The sequence below is a fragment of the Oncorhynchus nerka genome, linkage group LG2 (genome assembly GCF_034236695.1).
Source record: "Oncorhynchus nerka isolate Pitt River linkage group LG2, Oner_Uvic_2.0, whole genome shotgun sequence".
NCBI lineage: Eukaryota > Metazoa > Chordata > Actinopteri > Salmoniformes > Salmonidae > Oncorhynchus > Oncorhynchus nerka.
Window position 1 is genome coordinate 98,959,967 of NC_088397.1, and position 15,291 is coordinate 98,975,257.

General features: G+C 47.1%; 1 protein-coding gene across 1 annotated transcript; it reads right to left on the bottom strand.

Moving 5' to 3' along the window:
• Positions 1-5,763: 5,763 nt before the first annotated feature.
• On the bottom strand, positions 5,764-10,416 carry pde12 (phosphodiesterase 12). The gene is made up of 3 exons (XM_029651213.2): positions 8,921-10,416; positions 8,728-8,806; positions 5,764-8,206 (listed from the first exon to the last, which is right to left on the bottom strand). The coding sequence occupies exons 1-3, from the start codon at positions 10,157-10,159 to the stop codon at positions 7,764-7,766; spliced, it is 1,761 nt and encodes a 586-aa protein (XP_029507073.1). The 5' UTR covers positions 10,160-10,416; the 3' UTR covers positions 5,764-7,763.
• Between the last annotated feature and the right edge of the window lie 4,875 nt (positions 10,417-15,291).

Below are 15,291 nucleotides of genomic sequence, written 5' to 3' on the forward strand. Positions count from 1 at the left end.
TCCAGTGGAACAGCCACTTTACAATAGTGCATCTAAGTCTTTTAAGGGGGGGGTGAGAAGGATTACTTTATCCTATCCTAGGTATTCCTTAAAGAGGTGGGGTTTCAGGTGTCTCCGGAAGGTGGTTGACATATAATTACAATTATACAGAAACTACCTTTAAATATACAAGCACAAAGACACATAAAACATGAGAGGGGGGGTGGGGGAGCCCACAAAATTATTCTTAATACAAACCAATAGTATGTTGGGGATCGATGTTCAAAAAGGTCTTGCAGAGTAAACTCTTGGTCTGTAGCTTTCAAAAATTGTGATAAAATGTTTGGGAAAACAACACAAAATGTTTATCTTAAATCTTACAATGCCTTGTCAAAATTGTCTTCAAATGTTTCAAGTAGCAAATCGGAGAGAAACAAACCTTGTCTGAGGTGTGTACTGAGCAGATAAGTAGACAGAGGATAGGGTGCCACTTGGGATGCAACCCTATCCTCTAAGTGCACTACTTTTGCCCATAGCCCTATAGGTCCTTGTCAAAAATAGTTCACTACATGGGGAATAGGTGCCATTAAAGGCACAGCCTTGAATACTAAAGAGGTGGCCTTTCCCTTCAGATCAGAAACACTGGGCTTCGTTATGACCATATCGGACACTGACAGGCTACATACTGATTCAGACATAGACAACACAATATTACATAGAAGTAGTAATCAATCACAATAATACAAATGACATAACAGTAATAATTATACAGTTATATACCGTTGATTCTCCTCTCCAGTCACAGGTTTCTGAATCTTTACAATTTCTTCATATAAGCCATAATAAAAAAGAACAAAACACCATCAATTCATAAGAAAAATAGATTGAAGTTAGTGGGAAAAAAAGTGCAAAGAATATTCAGGGGTGTTTTTTTAAAACTTTGTTTTTGCTTGTCTGTTTCATTTTTAGAAATTGATATAAAAATAAAAAATTGAAATCAAATTAAAAACATAGAACATTGAAACCCACTTCTGTATGGCCAGGCGCTCTGGTCCAGGTGGGGAAGTAGGACCGCTCTCCAGTACCCTTGTGTGTGTATGAGATTTGCATGTGTGTATGTGTTGCTTGTGTGTGTGTTGTGTGTTTAAGGTTTAGCGTAGTGGTTCTCAACTCCGGTCCTCAAGCTCCGGCAGTGTACAGGTTTTTGTTCCAACCAGGTCCTGTGTGGAGAGGGGGAAGTTGTTGGCAGGACTCTTCTTCTTGCTGTTGTTGTTGTTTCCTCCTCCAGCGCTCATGTTGCTTCCACCAGACATCTTCCTTTTCCTCCGCTTGTTGGGCGCTTGTCTGGCCGGCTCAGCTGGTGGGGCCACCATGCGTTGCCACTTTTGGAAGAGACAGGTCTTGAGACAGTCTCTGGGACTCAGACTGTAGGTCTTGTGTCTGGACATCAACTCCTGCATCGGCTCCAAGATCACACACAGCCTAAGGTAGTTGAGTGTGGAGTTGGACAGACCACATCTTAACTTGGTCTACTATATATTACTCTTTTCTTAACTTGGTCTACTAGATATTAGTCTGTTTTCTTAACTTGGTCTACTATATAGTAGTCTGTTTTCTTAACTTGGTCTACTATATATTACTGTACTGTTTTCTTAACTTGGTCTACTAGATAGTAGTCTGTTTTCTCAACTTGGTCTACTAGATATTACTCTTTTCTTAACTTGGTCTACTAGATATTAGTCTGTTTTCTTAACTTGGTCTACTATATAGTAGTCTGTTTTCTTAACTTGGTCTACTAGATATTAGTCTGTTTTCTTAACTTGGTCTACTAGATATTAGTCTGTTTTCTTAACTTGGTCTACTAGATATTACTCTTTTCTTAACTTGGTCTACTAGATATTAGTATGTTTTCTTAACTTGGTCTACTAGATATTAGTCTGTTTTCTTAACTTGGTCTACTATATATTACTCTACTGTTTTCTTAACTTGGTCTACTAGATATTAGTCTGTTTTCTTAACTTGGTCTACTAGATAGTAGTCTGTTTTCTTAACTTGGTCTTCTATATATTAGTCTGTTTTCTCCAGAACCCACCAGAGAAGTGCCTTCCTGAGCAGTCCCATCTGTTTCATGGTATGTTATATCACATGCATAATATTTGTATGTTAGTGCCCTCTGTGTTACACTGTGATAGTATCTGTTTTCTCACTGAGTGAATGTAAGCCAATAAAGCACAAATGTGTAAATGTATCTGCAGTGGGGTTTTCTTTGTGGGTAAACAGGATCACAGTTAGCCATGTCTATATATCACTCCGTATGTAGCCAGTTAGCCATGTCTATATATCACTCAGTATGTAGCCAGTTAGCCATGTCTATATATCACTCAGTATGTAGCCAGTTAGCCATGTCTATATATCACTCAGTATGTAGCCAGTTAGCCATGTCTATATATCACTCCGTATGTAGCCAGTTAGCCATGTCTATATATCACTCCGTATGTAGCCAGTTAGCCATGTCTATATATCACTCAGTATGTAGCCAGTTAGCCATGTCTATATATCACTCCGTATGTAGCCAGTTAGCCATGTCTATATATCACTCCGTATGTAGCCAGTTAGCCATGTCTATATATCACTCAGTATGTAGCCAGTTAGCCATGTCTATATATCACTCTGTATGTAGCCAGTTAGCCATGTCTATATATCACTCCGTATGTAGCCAGTTAGCCATGTCTATATATCACTCCGTATGTAGCCAGTTAGCCATGTCTATATATCACTCCGTATGTAGCCAGTTAGCCATGTCTATATATCACTCCGTATGTAGCCAGTTAGCCATGTCTATATATCACTCCGTATGTAGCCAGTTAGCCATGTCTATATATCACTCCGTATGTAGCCAGTTAGCCATGTCTATATATCACTCCGTATGTAGCCAGTTAGCCATGTCTATATATCACTCTGTATGTAGCCAGTTAGCCATGTCTATATATCACTCCGTATGTAGCCAGTTAGCCATGTCTATATATCACTCCGTATGTAGCTAGTTAGCCATGTCTATATATCACTCCGTATGTAGCCAGTTAGCCATGTCTATATATCACTCTGTATGTAGCCAGTTAGTTGATGGGGTTTTAAACAGGATCACAGTGCAGACGAAACTCAATTCAGAAGCAACAAAACAATTGTTTCCACCACTGATGGGTTTGTGTGATGGAGAGCAAGACTCATCTTTATTCAATTCAATTACACCTGAATAATCAAAAGGCATTAAGGTCCCATCTGTATGATGAACAGCAACGTAGATCCACTCGTTGGTTGAAGGATATAATGAAGAACAAACCATTTCATTACTCAGCAAACTGTTAACAAACTGATCGTCCACATCCCATCGATTATGGATTTGACTAGATTAATGTTTCTCAATCACAGGACAAGTATTCAGAAAGCATCTCAGGGGGGCTGGTCAGTTTTTCAGCACTGGACAAGTATTCAGAAAGCATCTCGGGGGGGGCTGGTCAGTTTCTCAATCACAGGACAAGTATTCAGAAAGCATCTCAGGGGGGCTGGTCAGTTTTTCAGCACTGGGCAAGTATTCAGAAAGCTTCTCGGGGGCTGGTCAGTTTCTCAATCACTGGACAAGTATTCAGAAAGCATCTCGGGGGGCTGGTCAGTTTCTCAATCACTGGACAAGTATTCAGAAAGCATCTCGGGGGGCTGGTCAGTTTCTCAGCACTGGGCAAGTATTCAGAATGCATCTCGGGGGGCTGGTCAGTTTCTCAGCACTGGGCAAGTATTCAGAAAGCATCTCGGGGGGCTGGTCAGTTTCTCAATCACTGGACAAGTATTCAGAATGCATCTCGGGGGGCTGGTCAGTTTCTCAGCACTGGGCAAGTATTCAGAAAGCATCTCGGGGGGGCTGGTCAGTTTCTCAATCACTGGACAAGTATTCAGAATGCATCTCGGGGGGGCTGGTCAGTTTCTCAATCACTGGACAAGTATTCAGAAAGCATCTCGGGGGGGCTGGTCAGTTTCTCAGCACTGGACAAGTATTCAGAAAGCATCTCGGCAGTAGGACTACAGAATACAGGATCAGCTCCCCCCTGTCCATACAGTATATAATCAGAATGCTCTACAAAAGGGAAGACCGAGATCAGCAGTCCTACTCCGAGAAGCTTTATGACCTGATCCTAGATGAGCAGTCCTACTCCGAGAAGCTTTATGACCTGATCCTAGATCAGTCCTACTCTGAGAAGCTTTATGACCTGATCCTAGATGAGCAGTCCTACTCCGAGAAGCTTTATGACCTGATCCTAGATGAGCAGTCCTACTCCGAGAAGCTTTATGACCTGATCCTAGATGAGCAGTCCTACTCCGAGAAGCTTTATGGATATGGGCCCTGGTCTCAGGGAGGCTGCTCACTGCTATTTCAGTTCCCAGACTGATCATTTTTTATTTAAACAAGAGAAGTACTAGTTGGTCAGAACCCTGAAACACACTGTAAGGGCCCTGGTACAGAGACACACTGTAAGGGCCCTGGTACAGAGACACACTGTAGGGGCCTGGTATAGAGACACACTGTAAGGGCCCTGGTACAGAGACACACTGTAGGGGCCCTGGTACAGAGACACACTGTAAGGGCCCTGGTACAGAGACACACTGTAAGGGCCCTGGTACAGAGACACACTGTAAGGGCCCTGGTACAGAGACACACTGTAGGGGCCTGGTATAGAGACACACTGTAGGGGCCCTGGTACAGAGACACACTGTAGGGGCCCTGGTACAGAGACACACTGTAGGGGCCCTGGTACAGAGACACACTGTAAGGGCCCTGGTACAGAGACACACTGTAGGGGCCCTGGTACAGAGACACACTGTAAGGGCCCTGGTACAGAGACACACTGTAGGGGCCCTGGTACAGAGACACACTGTAAGGGCCCTGGTACAGAGACACACTGTAGGGGCCCTGGTACAGAGACACACTGTAAGGGCCCTGGTACAGAGACACACTGTAGGGGCCCTGGTACAGAGACACACTGTAGGGGCCCTGGTACAGAGACACACTGTAGGGGCCCTGGTACAGAGACACACTGTAAGGGCCCTGGTACAGAGACACACTGTAGGGGCCCTGGTACAGAGACACACTGTAGGGGCCCTGGTACAGAGACACACTGTAGGGGCCCTGGTACAGAGACACACTGTAAGGGCCCTGGTACAGAGACACACTGTAGGGGCCATGGTACAGAGACAGACATGGTACAGAGACACACTGTAAGGGCCCTGGTACAGAGACACACTGTAGGGGCCCTGGTACAGAGACACACTGTAGGGGCCCTGGTACAGAGACACACTGTAGGGGCCCTGGTACAGAGACAGACATGGTATAGAGACACACTGTAGGGGCCCTGGTACAGAGACACACTGTAGGGGCCCTGGTACAGAGACACACTGTAGGGGCCCTGGTACAGAGACACACTGTAGGGGCCCTGGTACAGAGACACACTGTAGGGGCCCTGGTACAGAGACAGACATGGTATAGAGACACACTGTAGGGGCCCTGGTACAGAGACACACTGTAGGGGCCCTGGTACAGAGACACACTGTAGGGGCCCTGGTACAGAGACACACTGTAGGGGCCCTGGTACAGAGACACACTGTAAGGGCCCTGGTACAGAGACACACTGTAGGGGCCCTGGTACAGAGACACACTGTAGGGGCCCTGGTACAGAGACACACTGTAGGGGCCCTGGTACAGAGACACACTGTAGGGGCCCTGGTACAGAGACACACTGTAGGGGCCCTGGTACAGAGACACACTGTAGGGGCCCTGGTACAGAGACACACTGTAGGGGCCCTGGTACAGAGACAGACATGGTATAGAGACACACTGTAAGGGCCCTGGTACAGAGACACACTGTAGGGGCCCTGGTACAGAGACACACTGTAAGGGCCCTGGTACAGAGACACACTGTAAGGGCCCTGGTACAGAGACAGACATGTTTTAGAGACACACTGTAGGGGCCCTGGTACAGAGACACACTGTAGGGGCCCTGGTACAGAGACAGACATGGTTTAGAGACACACTGTAGGGGGCCCTGGTACAGAGACAGACATAGTTTAGAGACACACTGTAGGGGCCCTGGTACAGAGACACACTGTAGGGGCCCTGGTACAGAGACAGACATGGTTTAGAGACACACTGTAGGGGCCCTGGTACAGAGACAGATATAGTTTAGAGACACACTGTAGGGGCCCTGGTACAGAGACACACTGTAGGGGCCCTGGTACAGAGACAGACATAGTTTAGAGACACACTGTAGGGGGCCTGGTACAGAGACATACATAGTTTAGAGACACACTGTAGGGGCCCTGGTACAGAGACAGACATAGTTTAGAGACACACTGTAGAGGCCCTGGTACAGAGACAGACATAGTTTAGAGACACACTGTAGGGGCCCTGGTACAGAGACAGACATGGTACAGAGACAGACATGGTTTAGAGACACACTGTAGGGGCCCTGGTACAGAGACAGACATAGTTTAGAGACACACTGTAGGGGCCCTGGTACAGAGACAGACTGTAGGGGCCCTGGTACAGAGACAGACATAGTTTAGAGACACACTGTAGAGGCCCTGGTACAGAGACAGACATAGTTTAGAGACACACTGTAGGGGCCCTGGTACAGAGACAGACATGGTACAGAGACAGACATGGTTTAGAGACACACTGTAGGGGCCCTGGTACAGAGACAGACATAGTTTAGAGACACACTGTAGGGGCCCTGGTACAGAGACAGACTGTAGGGGCCCTGGTACAGAGACAGACATGGTACAGAGACACACTGTAGAGACCCTGGTACAGACATAGTTTAGAGACACACTGTAGGGGCCCTGGTACAGAGACAGACATGGTACAGAGACAGACATGGTTTAGAGACACACTGTAGGGGCCCTGGTACAGAGACAGACATGGTACAGAGACAGACATGGTTTAGAGACACACTGTAGGGGCCCTGGTACAGAGACAGACATGGTACAGAGACAGACATGGTTTAGAGACACACTGTAGGGGCCCTGGTACAGAGACAGACATGGTACAGAGACAGACATGTTTTAGAGACACACTGTAGGGGCCCTGGTACAGAGACACACTGTAGGGGCCCTGGTACAGAGACAGACATAGTTTAGAGACACACTGTAGGGGCCCTGGTACAGAGACAGACATGGTACAGAGACACACTATAGGGGCCCTGGTACAGAGACAGACATGGTACAGAGACAGACATGGTTTAGAGACACACTGTAGGGGCCCTGGTACAGAGACACACTGTAGGGGCCCTGGTACAGAGACAGACATGGTACAGAGACACACTGTAGGGGCCCTGGTACAGAGACACACTGCAGGGGCCATGGTACAGAGACAGACATGGTACAGAGACACACTGTAGGGGCCCTAGTACAGAGACAGACATGGTACAGAGACAGACATGGTTTAGAGACACACTGTAGGGGCCCTGGTACAGAGACACACTGTAGGGGCCCTGGTACAGAGACAGACATAGTTTAGAGACACACTGTAGAGGCCCTGGTACAGAGACAGACATAGTTTAGAGACACACTGTAGGGGCCATGGTACAGAGACAGACATGGTACAGAGACACACTGTAGGGGCCCTGGTACAGAGACACACTGTAGGGGCCCTGGTACAGAGACACACTGTAGGGGCCCTGGTACAGAGACAGACATGGTTGATCAGCCACAGACTGCTGTAAACAGGAGGGAGAGCTTTACTTCCACTTGAGGTCACAGACCAGCGCTATGTGGTCAGAAGGGTGTGAGACGCTGGGGAGGGCCTGACAGGTAGTGACCTCCTGGTGGCTGGGCAGAGGGATCATCTGATCTACCTGCAGCACCCGCGGGTCCATGAAGATATAGTCCAGGCAGCCGTGGAAGCCCCCTACGTAGTTAGTATAGGCCGGCTCCCCGCAGGCGCTACTCAGCTGGAAGGGGTTGGAGACCTCCATGGGACAGAGCTCGTCCGGTCCGTTGGAGCTCCAGTCCGGGTGGGTGCTGTGCAGAACCCCCTGGCTCATCAGCTGGAAGACCCCCGAGGACGGGGTGCTGTTGAAGTCCCCGCAGAAGAGGAGCGAGGCGTCGGGGTAACTCTGGGTGATCACCTGCTGAAGCTGTTTCAGAGCTACTGCCATCTGGACCAGACGTACATTCCCACCTGTGGTGAGGACATAGAACTGTTAACGATGGACTTGATTCACACTAGTGTGCCAACTCAAACTGTGATAGGTTGGCTTGGATGTTTAGTTTTCAGCATGGTTCCAGCTCGGCTCAGTATGGTAGATGTAACCGTGCCAACCCAGTAGTGTGAAATAGGTCATGTTGTGCTGCATAGCAGGAAGGGGTTGTGCTTTATAGCACAACATGGGGCGGCAGGTAGCCTAGTAGTTAGGGCGTTGGGCCAGTGACCGAAAGTTTGCTAGATCGAATCCCCGAAGCCGACAAAGGTAAAAATCTGTCGTTCTGCCCCTGAACAAGGGAGTTAACCCACTGTTCCTAGACTGTCATTGTAAATAAGAATTTGTTCTTAACTGACTTGCCTGGTTAAATAAAGATTTAAAAAATATCTAAGGCCCCGAGTTTGACCTCTGTTTTACCTCACCATGTTACTTGATGAGGAACACCTCTGGGCTCCTGTAACTAGTGTAGTAACCTACTGCTGATAAAATAACACTTTACCTTTGGGATGCCAGTAGAGGTGGGTGTTGGCAACACAGATCTTCTTGGATGGATCGTTCAGACAGTGAAGGACACTCACCTAGAGAGGAGAACATAAGATCTTAGCCAATCAGAGCCAAACTGAGAGCCCAAAAGCAGATCCGTGAGGGCCTCGGATCCCAACCGGGAGCCAAAACACACCATATTACTGTACCTGTAGTGTGGTAGATCTCTGCATCACCTTCTCCTTCAAGGCAGGGTTGCTGTTCACTGTGTCCGACAGCTCTTCGTGGATAGGGTCTGACGTCAGAGCTTCACTCAGCATGATGTCGTGTTGACTGAGCAGTTTAAACTTTGACCTCCTGTAGTAGGTGGCCAAACCTTCGTGCTGCTTCTCCTTAATCCTGAAGACCCCGTCGAAGCCGAACGCATCCAGGGCCGGAGACAGACTGTCGGAGAACACGTTCTTATCCACTTCCTGGAGGCAGATGACGTCAGCGTTATAGCCGGACAGCTCTTTTTTGATCAGACTCTGTCTGTAGTCCAGTTCCAATGCGTAGGGAGTACAATAAGGGTACAGCACGGTTTTGGAGAGGTCTGTTTGTGCGTAAACGTCAGCTAAGATGTTGTATGACACTACTCTGACGGTCATGTCATCTGTGACCTTGTTGGTGTACATGTGTCTGTTGTCAAAGGTACAGGAACCGGGCCCTGCCTCGACTGTACCGGTGGTTACTAACTCATTGTCCATCCCACACCGTTTGCCGTCACCCGGCGTGCACGTCAGTTTAAGCTTGGAGCCAATGTCCATATTTGACGGGATGAACACTCGTTCGCTTCCAGCCTCGGTCCAACCATTCTCTCCTCGATGCTCCTCGTCACCTGCACCGGACTTGCTCTCCTTGAACCATTTAAACCGACAGTCTTTTAAATCCCCGAATTCTACCTTGAGCTTCGGGCACACGGGGAACCCGGCCAGTAGAGAAGCGGGCAGCTCTGCCGTAGTGAATGTGGGAGGGTTCCTCTCCACTGTGTACTTACGGTCACCCACGTGTAAGACTGCCCCATCCTTCCAGGCATCGGAGTTTAGAGCCTCCTCTGCCACAAAGTCTCCGTTGTAGTACAGCCTCACCGCTGCAGCGGGCTCCTGGGCGTCTGTGGGCGCGCCTTTGTTTTTCTTGTATTTTTTAGCTTTGCCCTGGCCCTTGATGATACTGTTAGCGATCCGTGCCAGTGCTTTGCCTAGCTCCTCGGTCTGGTCCCTGAGCATGTGTTTGTTGCTCCCATCAAGGACGAAGGAAATAGTGAGTTTGGATTCCCACGGGACACATCTTACCACGGCTCGATCCATTCTCCTGTAAAACCGACAGATTATGTTGTAGTTACCCCTCGACGAGATGGGCACGGTGTTTCGGAGAAATAATCTGGAGGCGGTTGTCAAATAGTTTAACATAGGGCCTAGTGCATGAGTGGACAAATAGTCCGCTGTATGAATAGCTAGCTAGTGGAGCGAAAGCGGTGATCTGAAACGTCAAACGTCTAATTCACCAACCGAACAACCAGTAGCTTCCGTTTTCAGAGTAGCAGATTCGATTATGTTAATTGCATAAACTTGACTATGAACTTTAAATAGGGCTGAACATAGTATATATTTTTTTAAACGACCATCTCATTCTTTACCACGACTTTATCACGTATTTCGATCATTTCCACGATAGTACTCACTGTTTTTCTCAACAACTTCTTCTTTATAACTCCATGGTAAACCTCTTCTAACATATGGCACATACTGCCACCTAGTGTAGACTAGGGGTGTTCTACAAACCTGTTCCGAGGGGAAGGTGTGTGTGGGTTCCTTTGACATATAGTGGACACATTGTTTTGGCAGCTAGAATTGTAGGCAAACACACCCATCCCGTAATGAAAGTGGCGTTGGTGTAAACTCTAGTAGCTAGCAAATACCCTAACGCTAACTCCTCCTCCCCACTCCCAGACACTGTCCTCTTATTACGGGATGTGCTCGTTATTTATTTGATTACAGTGTTTGTCTACTACTTCATCTGCCAAAACAATGAGTAGAAAGTGCTGTCTCATTCACATTACAAACTTCATAGGAGCTGAATCAGACAGACATCTGTCCCTGAACTCTATACACCACCTGACAGAGCCTACACAGGTATTAATCTTTCTATGTGTTAATGTAAGTTGGTGATTTTATTGTGAATGGCAACAATTTCACACACCTTGTGGGTCTCAAACCCTGGTCTCCCTGCCCATAGACAGACCTGCTATCCACTGGTCCACTGGGGTGGCAGGTAGCTTAGTGGTCAGAGTGTAGAGGCGGCAGGGTAGCCTAGTGGTTAGAGGGGTGGCAGGGTAGCCTAGTGGTTAGAGTGTAGAGGCGGCAGGGTAGCCTAGTGGTTAGAGGGGTGGCAGGGTAGCCTAGTGGTTAGAGTGTAGAGGTGGCAGGGTAGCCTAGTGGTTAGAGTGTAGAGGTGGCAGGGTAGCCTAGTGGTTAGAGTGTTGGACTAGTAACTGGAAGGTTTCAAGATCCAATCCCTGAGCTGACAAGGTACAAATCTGTCGTTCTGCATCCCTGAACAAGGCAGTTTAACACACTGTTCCTAGGGCCGTCATTGAAAATAAGAATTTGTTCTTTAACTGACTTGCCTAGTTAAATAAAGGTTAAAAAAAAACTGGTCCATTATTGTGTATCATTTTTGGGAGAGGAACCGAACAGGCCTACCTAAGCAAATCAAATGTTATTTGTCACATGCGCCGAATACAACAGGTGTAGATTTTACCGTGAAATGCCGACTGACGACCCCTTAACCAACAACGCAGAGTTATAAAGTAAGAGGAGAAAATAAAAAAAGAGGATTTATACTGAACAAAAAGGGTTTTATTACAGACAGAAATACATCTGTTTCATCAGGTGGCTGGTCTCAGACGAGCCCGCAGGTGAAGAAGCAGAATGTGGAGATCCTGGGCTGGTGTGGTTACACGTGGTCTGCGGCTGTAAGACTGGCTGGACATACTGCCAAACAACATTGAAGGGCAGCTTATGGTAGATACATTTACTTTAAATGATCTGGCAACAGCTCTGGTGGACATTCCTGCAGTCAGCATGCCAATTGGACACTCCCTCAAAACTTGAGACATCTGTAGCATTGTGTTGTGTGACAAAACTGTACATTTTAGAGTGGCATTTTATTGTCCCCAGCACAAGGTGCACCTGTGCAGTTTAATCAGCTTCTTGATATGCCACACCTGTCAGTCAAGTGGATGGATTATTTTGGCAAAGGAGAAATGCTCACTAACAGGGATGTAAACAAATTTGTGCACAACATTTGAGATAAGCTTTTTGTGTGTATGGAACATTTCTGGGATATTTTATTTCAGCTCATGAAACAGGGGACCAACACTTTACATGCTGTGTTTATATTTTTATTCAGTATATTAACACAATAAAAAACAATAATGAGGCTATATACAGGAAGTACCAGTACTGAATCAATGTGCAGGGTACCAGGTAGTAATGAGGTTATATACAGGAAGTACCAGTACTGAGTCAATGTGCAGGGGTACCAGGTAGTAATGAGGCTATATACATGGAGTACCAGTACTGAGTCAATGTGCAGGGGTACCAGGTAGTAATGAGGCTATATACAGGAAGTACCAGTACTGAGTCAATGTGCAGGGGTACCAGGTAGTAATGAGGCTATATACATGGAGTACCAGTACTGAGTCAATATGCAGGGGTACCAGGTAGTAATGAGGCTATATACAGGAAGTACCAGTACTGAGTCAATGTGCAGGGGTACCAGGTAGTAATGAGGCTATATACATGGAGTACCAGTACTGAGTCAATGTGCAGAGGTACCAGGTAGTAATGAGGCTATATACAGGAAGTACCAGTACTGAGTCAATGTGCAGAGGTACCAGGTAGTAATGAGGCTATATACAGGAAGTACCAGAACTGAATCAATGTGCAGAGGTACCAGGTAGTAATGAGGCTATATACGGGAAGTACCAGTACTGAGTCAATGTGCAGAGGTACCAGGTAGTAATGAGGCTATATACGGGAAGTACCAGTACTGAATCAATGTGCAGAGGTACCAGGTAGTAATGAGGCTATATACAGGAAGTACCAGTACTGAGTCAATGTGCAGGGGTACCAGGTAGTAATGTGGCTATATACATGGAGTACCAGTACTGAGTCAATGTGCAGGGGTACCAGGTAGTAATGAGGTTATATACAGGAAGTACCAGGTAGTAATGAGGTAGATGGGTAGGGGTAAAAGTGACTAGGCAATCGGGTTAGTAATAAACAGAGTAGCAGCAGCGTATGTGAAGAGTGTGAAAGTGTGTGTGTGGCGTCAATACGCATGTGTGTGTATGTGTGTGTTGGAATGTCAGTGTAGGATGTGTGAGTAGAGCCCAGTGAGTGTAGATAGATGTCAGTGCATTTAAAAAAGGGGGGTCAATGTAAATAGTCCGGGTAGCCATTTGATGAACTGTTCAGCAGTCTGATGGCTTGGGGGTAGAAGCTGTTCAGCAGTCTGATGGCTTGGGGGTAGAAGCTGTTCAGCAGTCTTATGGCTTGGGGGTAGAAGCTGTTCAGCAGTCTGATGGCTTGGGGGTAGAAGCTGTTCAGCAGTCTGATGGCTTGGGGGTAGAAGCTGTTCAGCAGTCTAATGGCTTGGGGGTAGAAGCTGTTCAGAAACATTTTGGTCCCAGACTTGGCACTCCGGTACCGCTTGTCATGCGGTAGCAGAGAGAACAGTCTATGACTGGGGGGGGCTGGAGTCTTTAACAATTTTTAGGGCCTTCCTCTGACACCGCCTGGTATAGAGGTGTTGGATGGCAGGAAGCTCAGCCCCAGTGATATACTGGGCCATACGCACTGCCCTCTGTGGCGCCTTGTGGTCGGATGCCAAGCAGTTGTCATACCAAGCAGGGACGCAGCCAGTCAAGATCAGTGCCAGTCCGTTCTGCCGCCCTAGGCGAGACCAAACTACAATAGACCTAGTAAGCAAAATGAGGTTGAAAAGACGTCTTAAAGACATATTTTCTAGACATTGAAGTTATGTTCAATTTATGTTCTGAATGAAAGGTGAAAATACATATTTTCCCGACGTTGAAATCAGGCTCATTTTTCATTCTGAAAGAAAATTCGAAAATACTTATTTTCAGAATGTTGAAAATACGTAACTTATAGACCAAATCAAGGCTGGTCCAGACCGGAAAATATCTGAACCAAACATAGACGTTTATGATTGGTTCAGATTTGGTCCGGACCGGACAAAAATCTATGTCCATGGATGTTGAATTCAAGGCCATTCTGGACCACACCAAACCTGAACCAAACATAGACCACTGTGATTGCCCATCTATGTGGTAAGCCCACCGTTTGTAAAACACCAAAACACCAAACAGGACCAATACATTGGCTCGTACTTATTGGGGTGTAGCCTTACCATGTCGGCCGCAATGGAATGTGATGAATGCCCATCCATGTGGTAGGTCCACCATTTGTAAAACAGGCCATAGCGTTGGCTTATTTCTGATTCCTGTGACTAAGGATATTTGATCAGAGAAACCTGCATGATGTACAAAGTGTTTGTCTCATTACATACATACATACATATTATCTTCAGCCTGTAGGCTACAGAAAAGGCTGGTGGTTTTATGTGTTGTTGTTGGAGGTGCGTCTTGGTCAGTTTAGCTCAGAAAATGCCGCCCTCGTCAATCTTCCGCCATAGAGGGCCGACCGTGGTCAAGATGCTCTCGATGGTAAAGCAGAAGCACTTTTTTAGGATCTGAGGACCCATGCCAAATCTTTTCAGCCTCCTGTGGGGGAAGAGGTGTTGTCGTGTCCTCTTCCCTACTGTGTTGGTGTGTTTGGACCATGATAGGTCTTTAGTGACGTGGACACCGAGGAACTTGAATCTCTCAACCCGCTCCACTCCGTCCCAGTCGATGTGAATGGTGGCATGCTCGGACCTCTGTTTCCTGTTGTCCACAATCAGCTCGTTTGTCTTGCTGACGTTGAGGGAGAGGTTGTTACCCTGGCACCACACTGCCAGGTCTCTGTCCTCCTTCCTATAGGCTGTCTCATCGTCGGGAGTGATCAGGCCTACCCCCGTCGCATCGTCGGAAACTTAATGATGGTGTTGGAGTCATGGGTGAATAAGGAGTACAGGAGAGAACTAAGCACCCACCCCTGAGGGGCCCCAGTGTTGAGGGTCAGCATGGCCGATGTGTTGTTACTTACACTCACCACCTGGGGGCGGCCCGTCAGGAAGTCCAGGGTCCAGTTGCAGAGGGAGGTGTTTAATCACAGGGTCCTTAGCTTAGTGATGAGCTTGGAGGGCACTATGGTGTTGAACGCTGAGCTGTAGTCAATGAAAAGCATTCTCACATGCATTCTTACATTCTCACATTCTCACTCCTTTTGTCCAGGTGTGAAAGGGCAGTGTGGAGTGCAATAGAGATTGCGTCATCTATGGGTCTGTTGGGGCAGTATGCGAATTAGAGGGGGTCCAGGGTGTCTGGGATGATATTTTTGATGTGAGCCATGAC

Excerpts from the sequence above, each read along its gene's own strand:
- pde12 (XM_029651213.2), bottom strand. The coding sequence starts at position 10,159 with ATGTTAAACTATTTGACAACCGCCTCCAGATTATTTCTCCGAAACACC. Across the intron at positions 8,807-8,920 it reads AGAGATCTACCACACTACAG|GTGAGTGTCCTTCACTGTCT; the intron begins GTACAGTAATAT and ends TCTCCTCTCTAG. Across the intron at positions 8,207-8,727 it reads CCTCTACTGGCATCCCAAAG|GTGGGAATGTACGTCTGGTC; the intron begins GTAAAGTGTTAT and ends TCCTCACCACAG.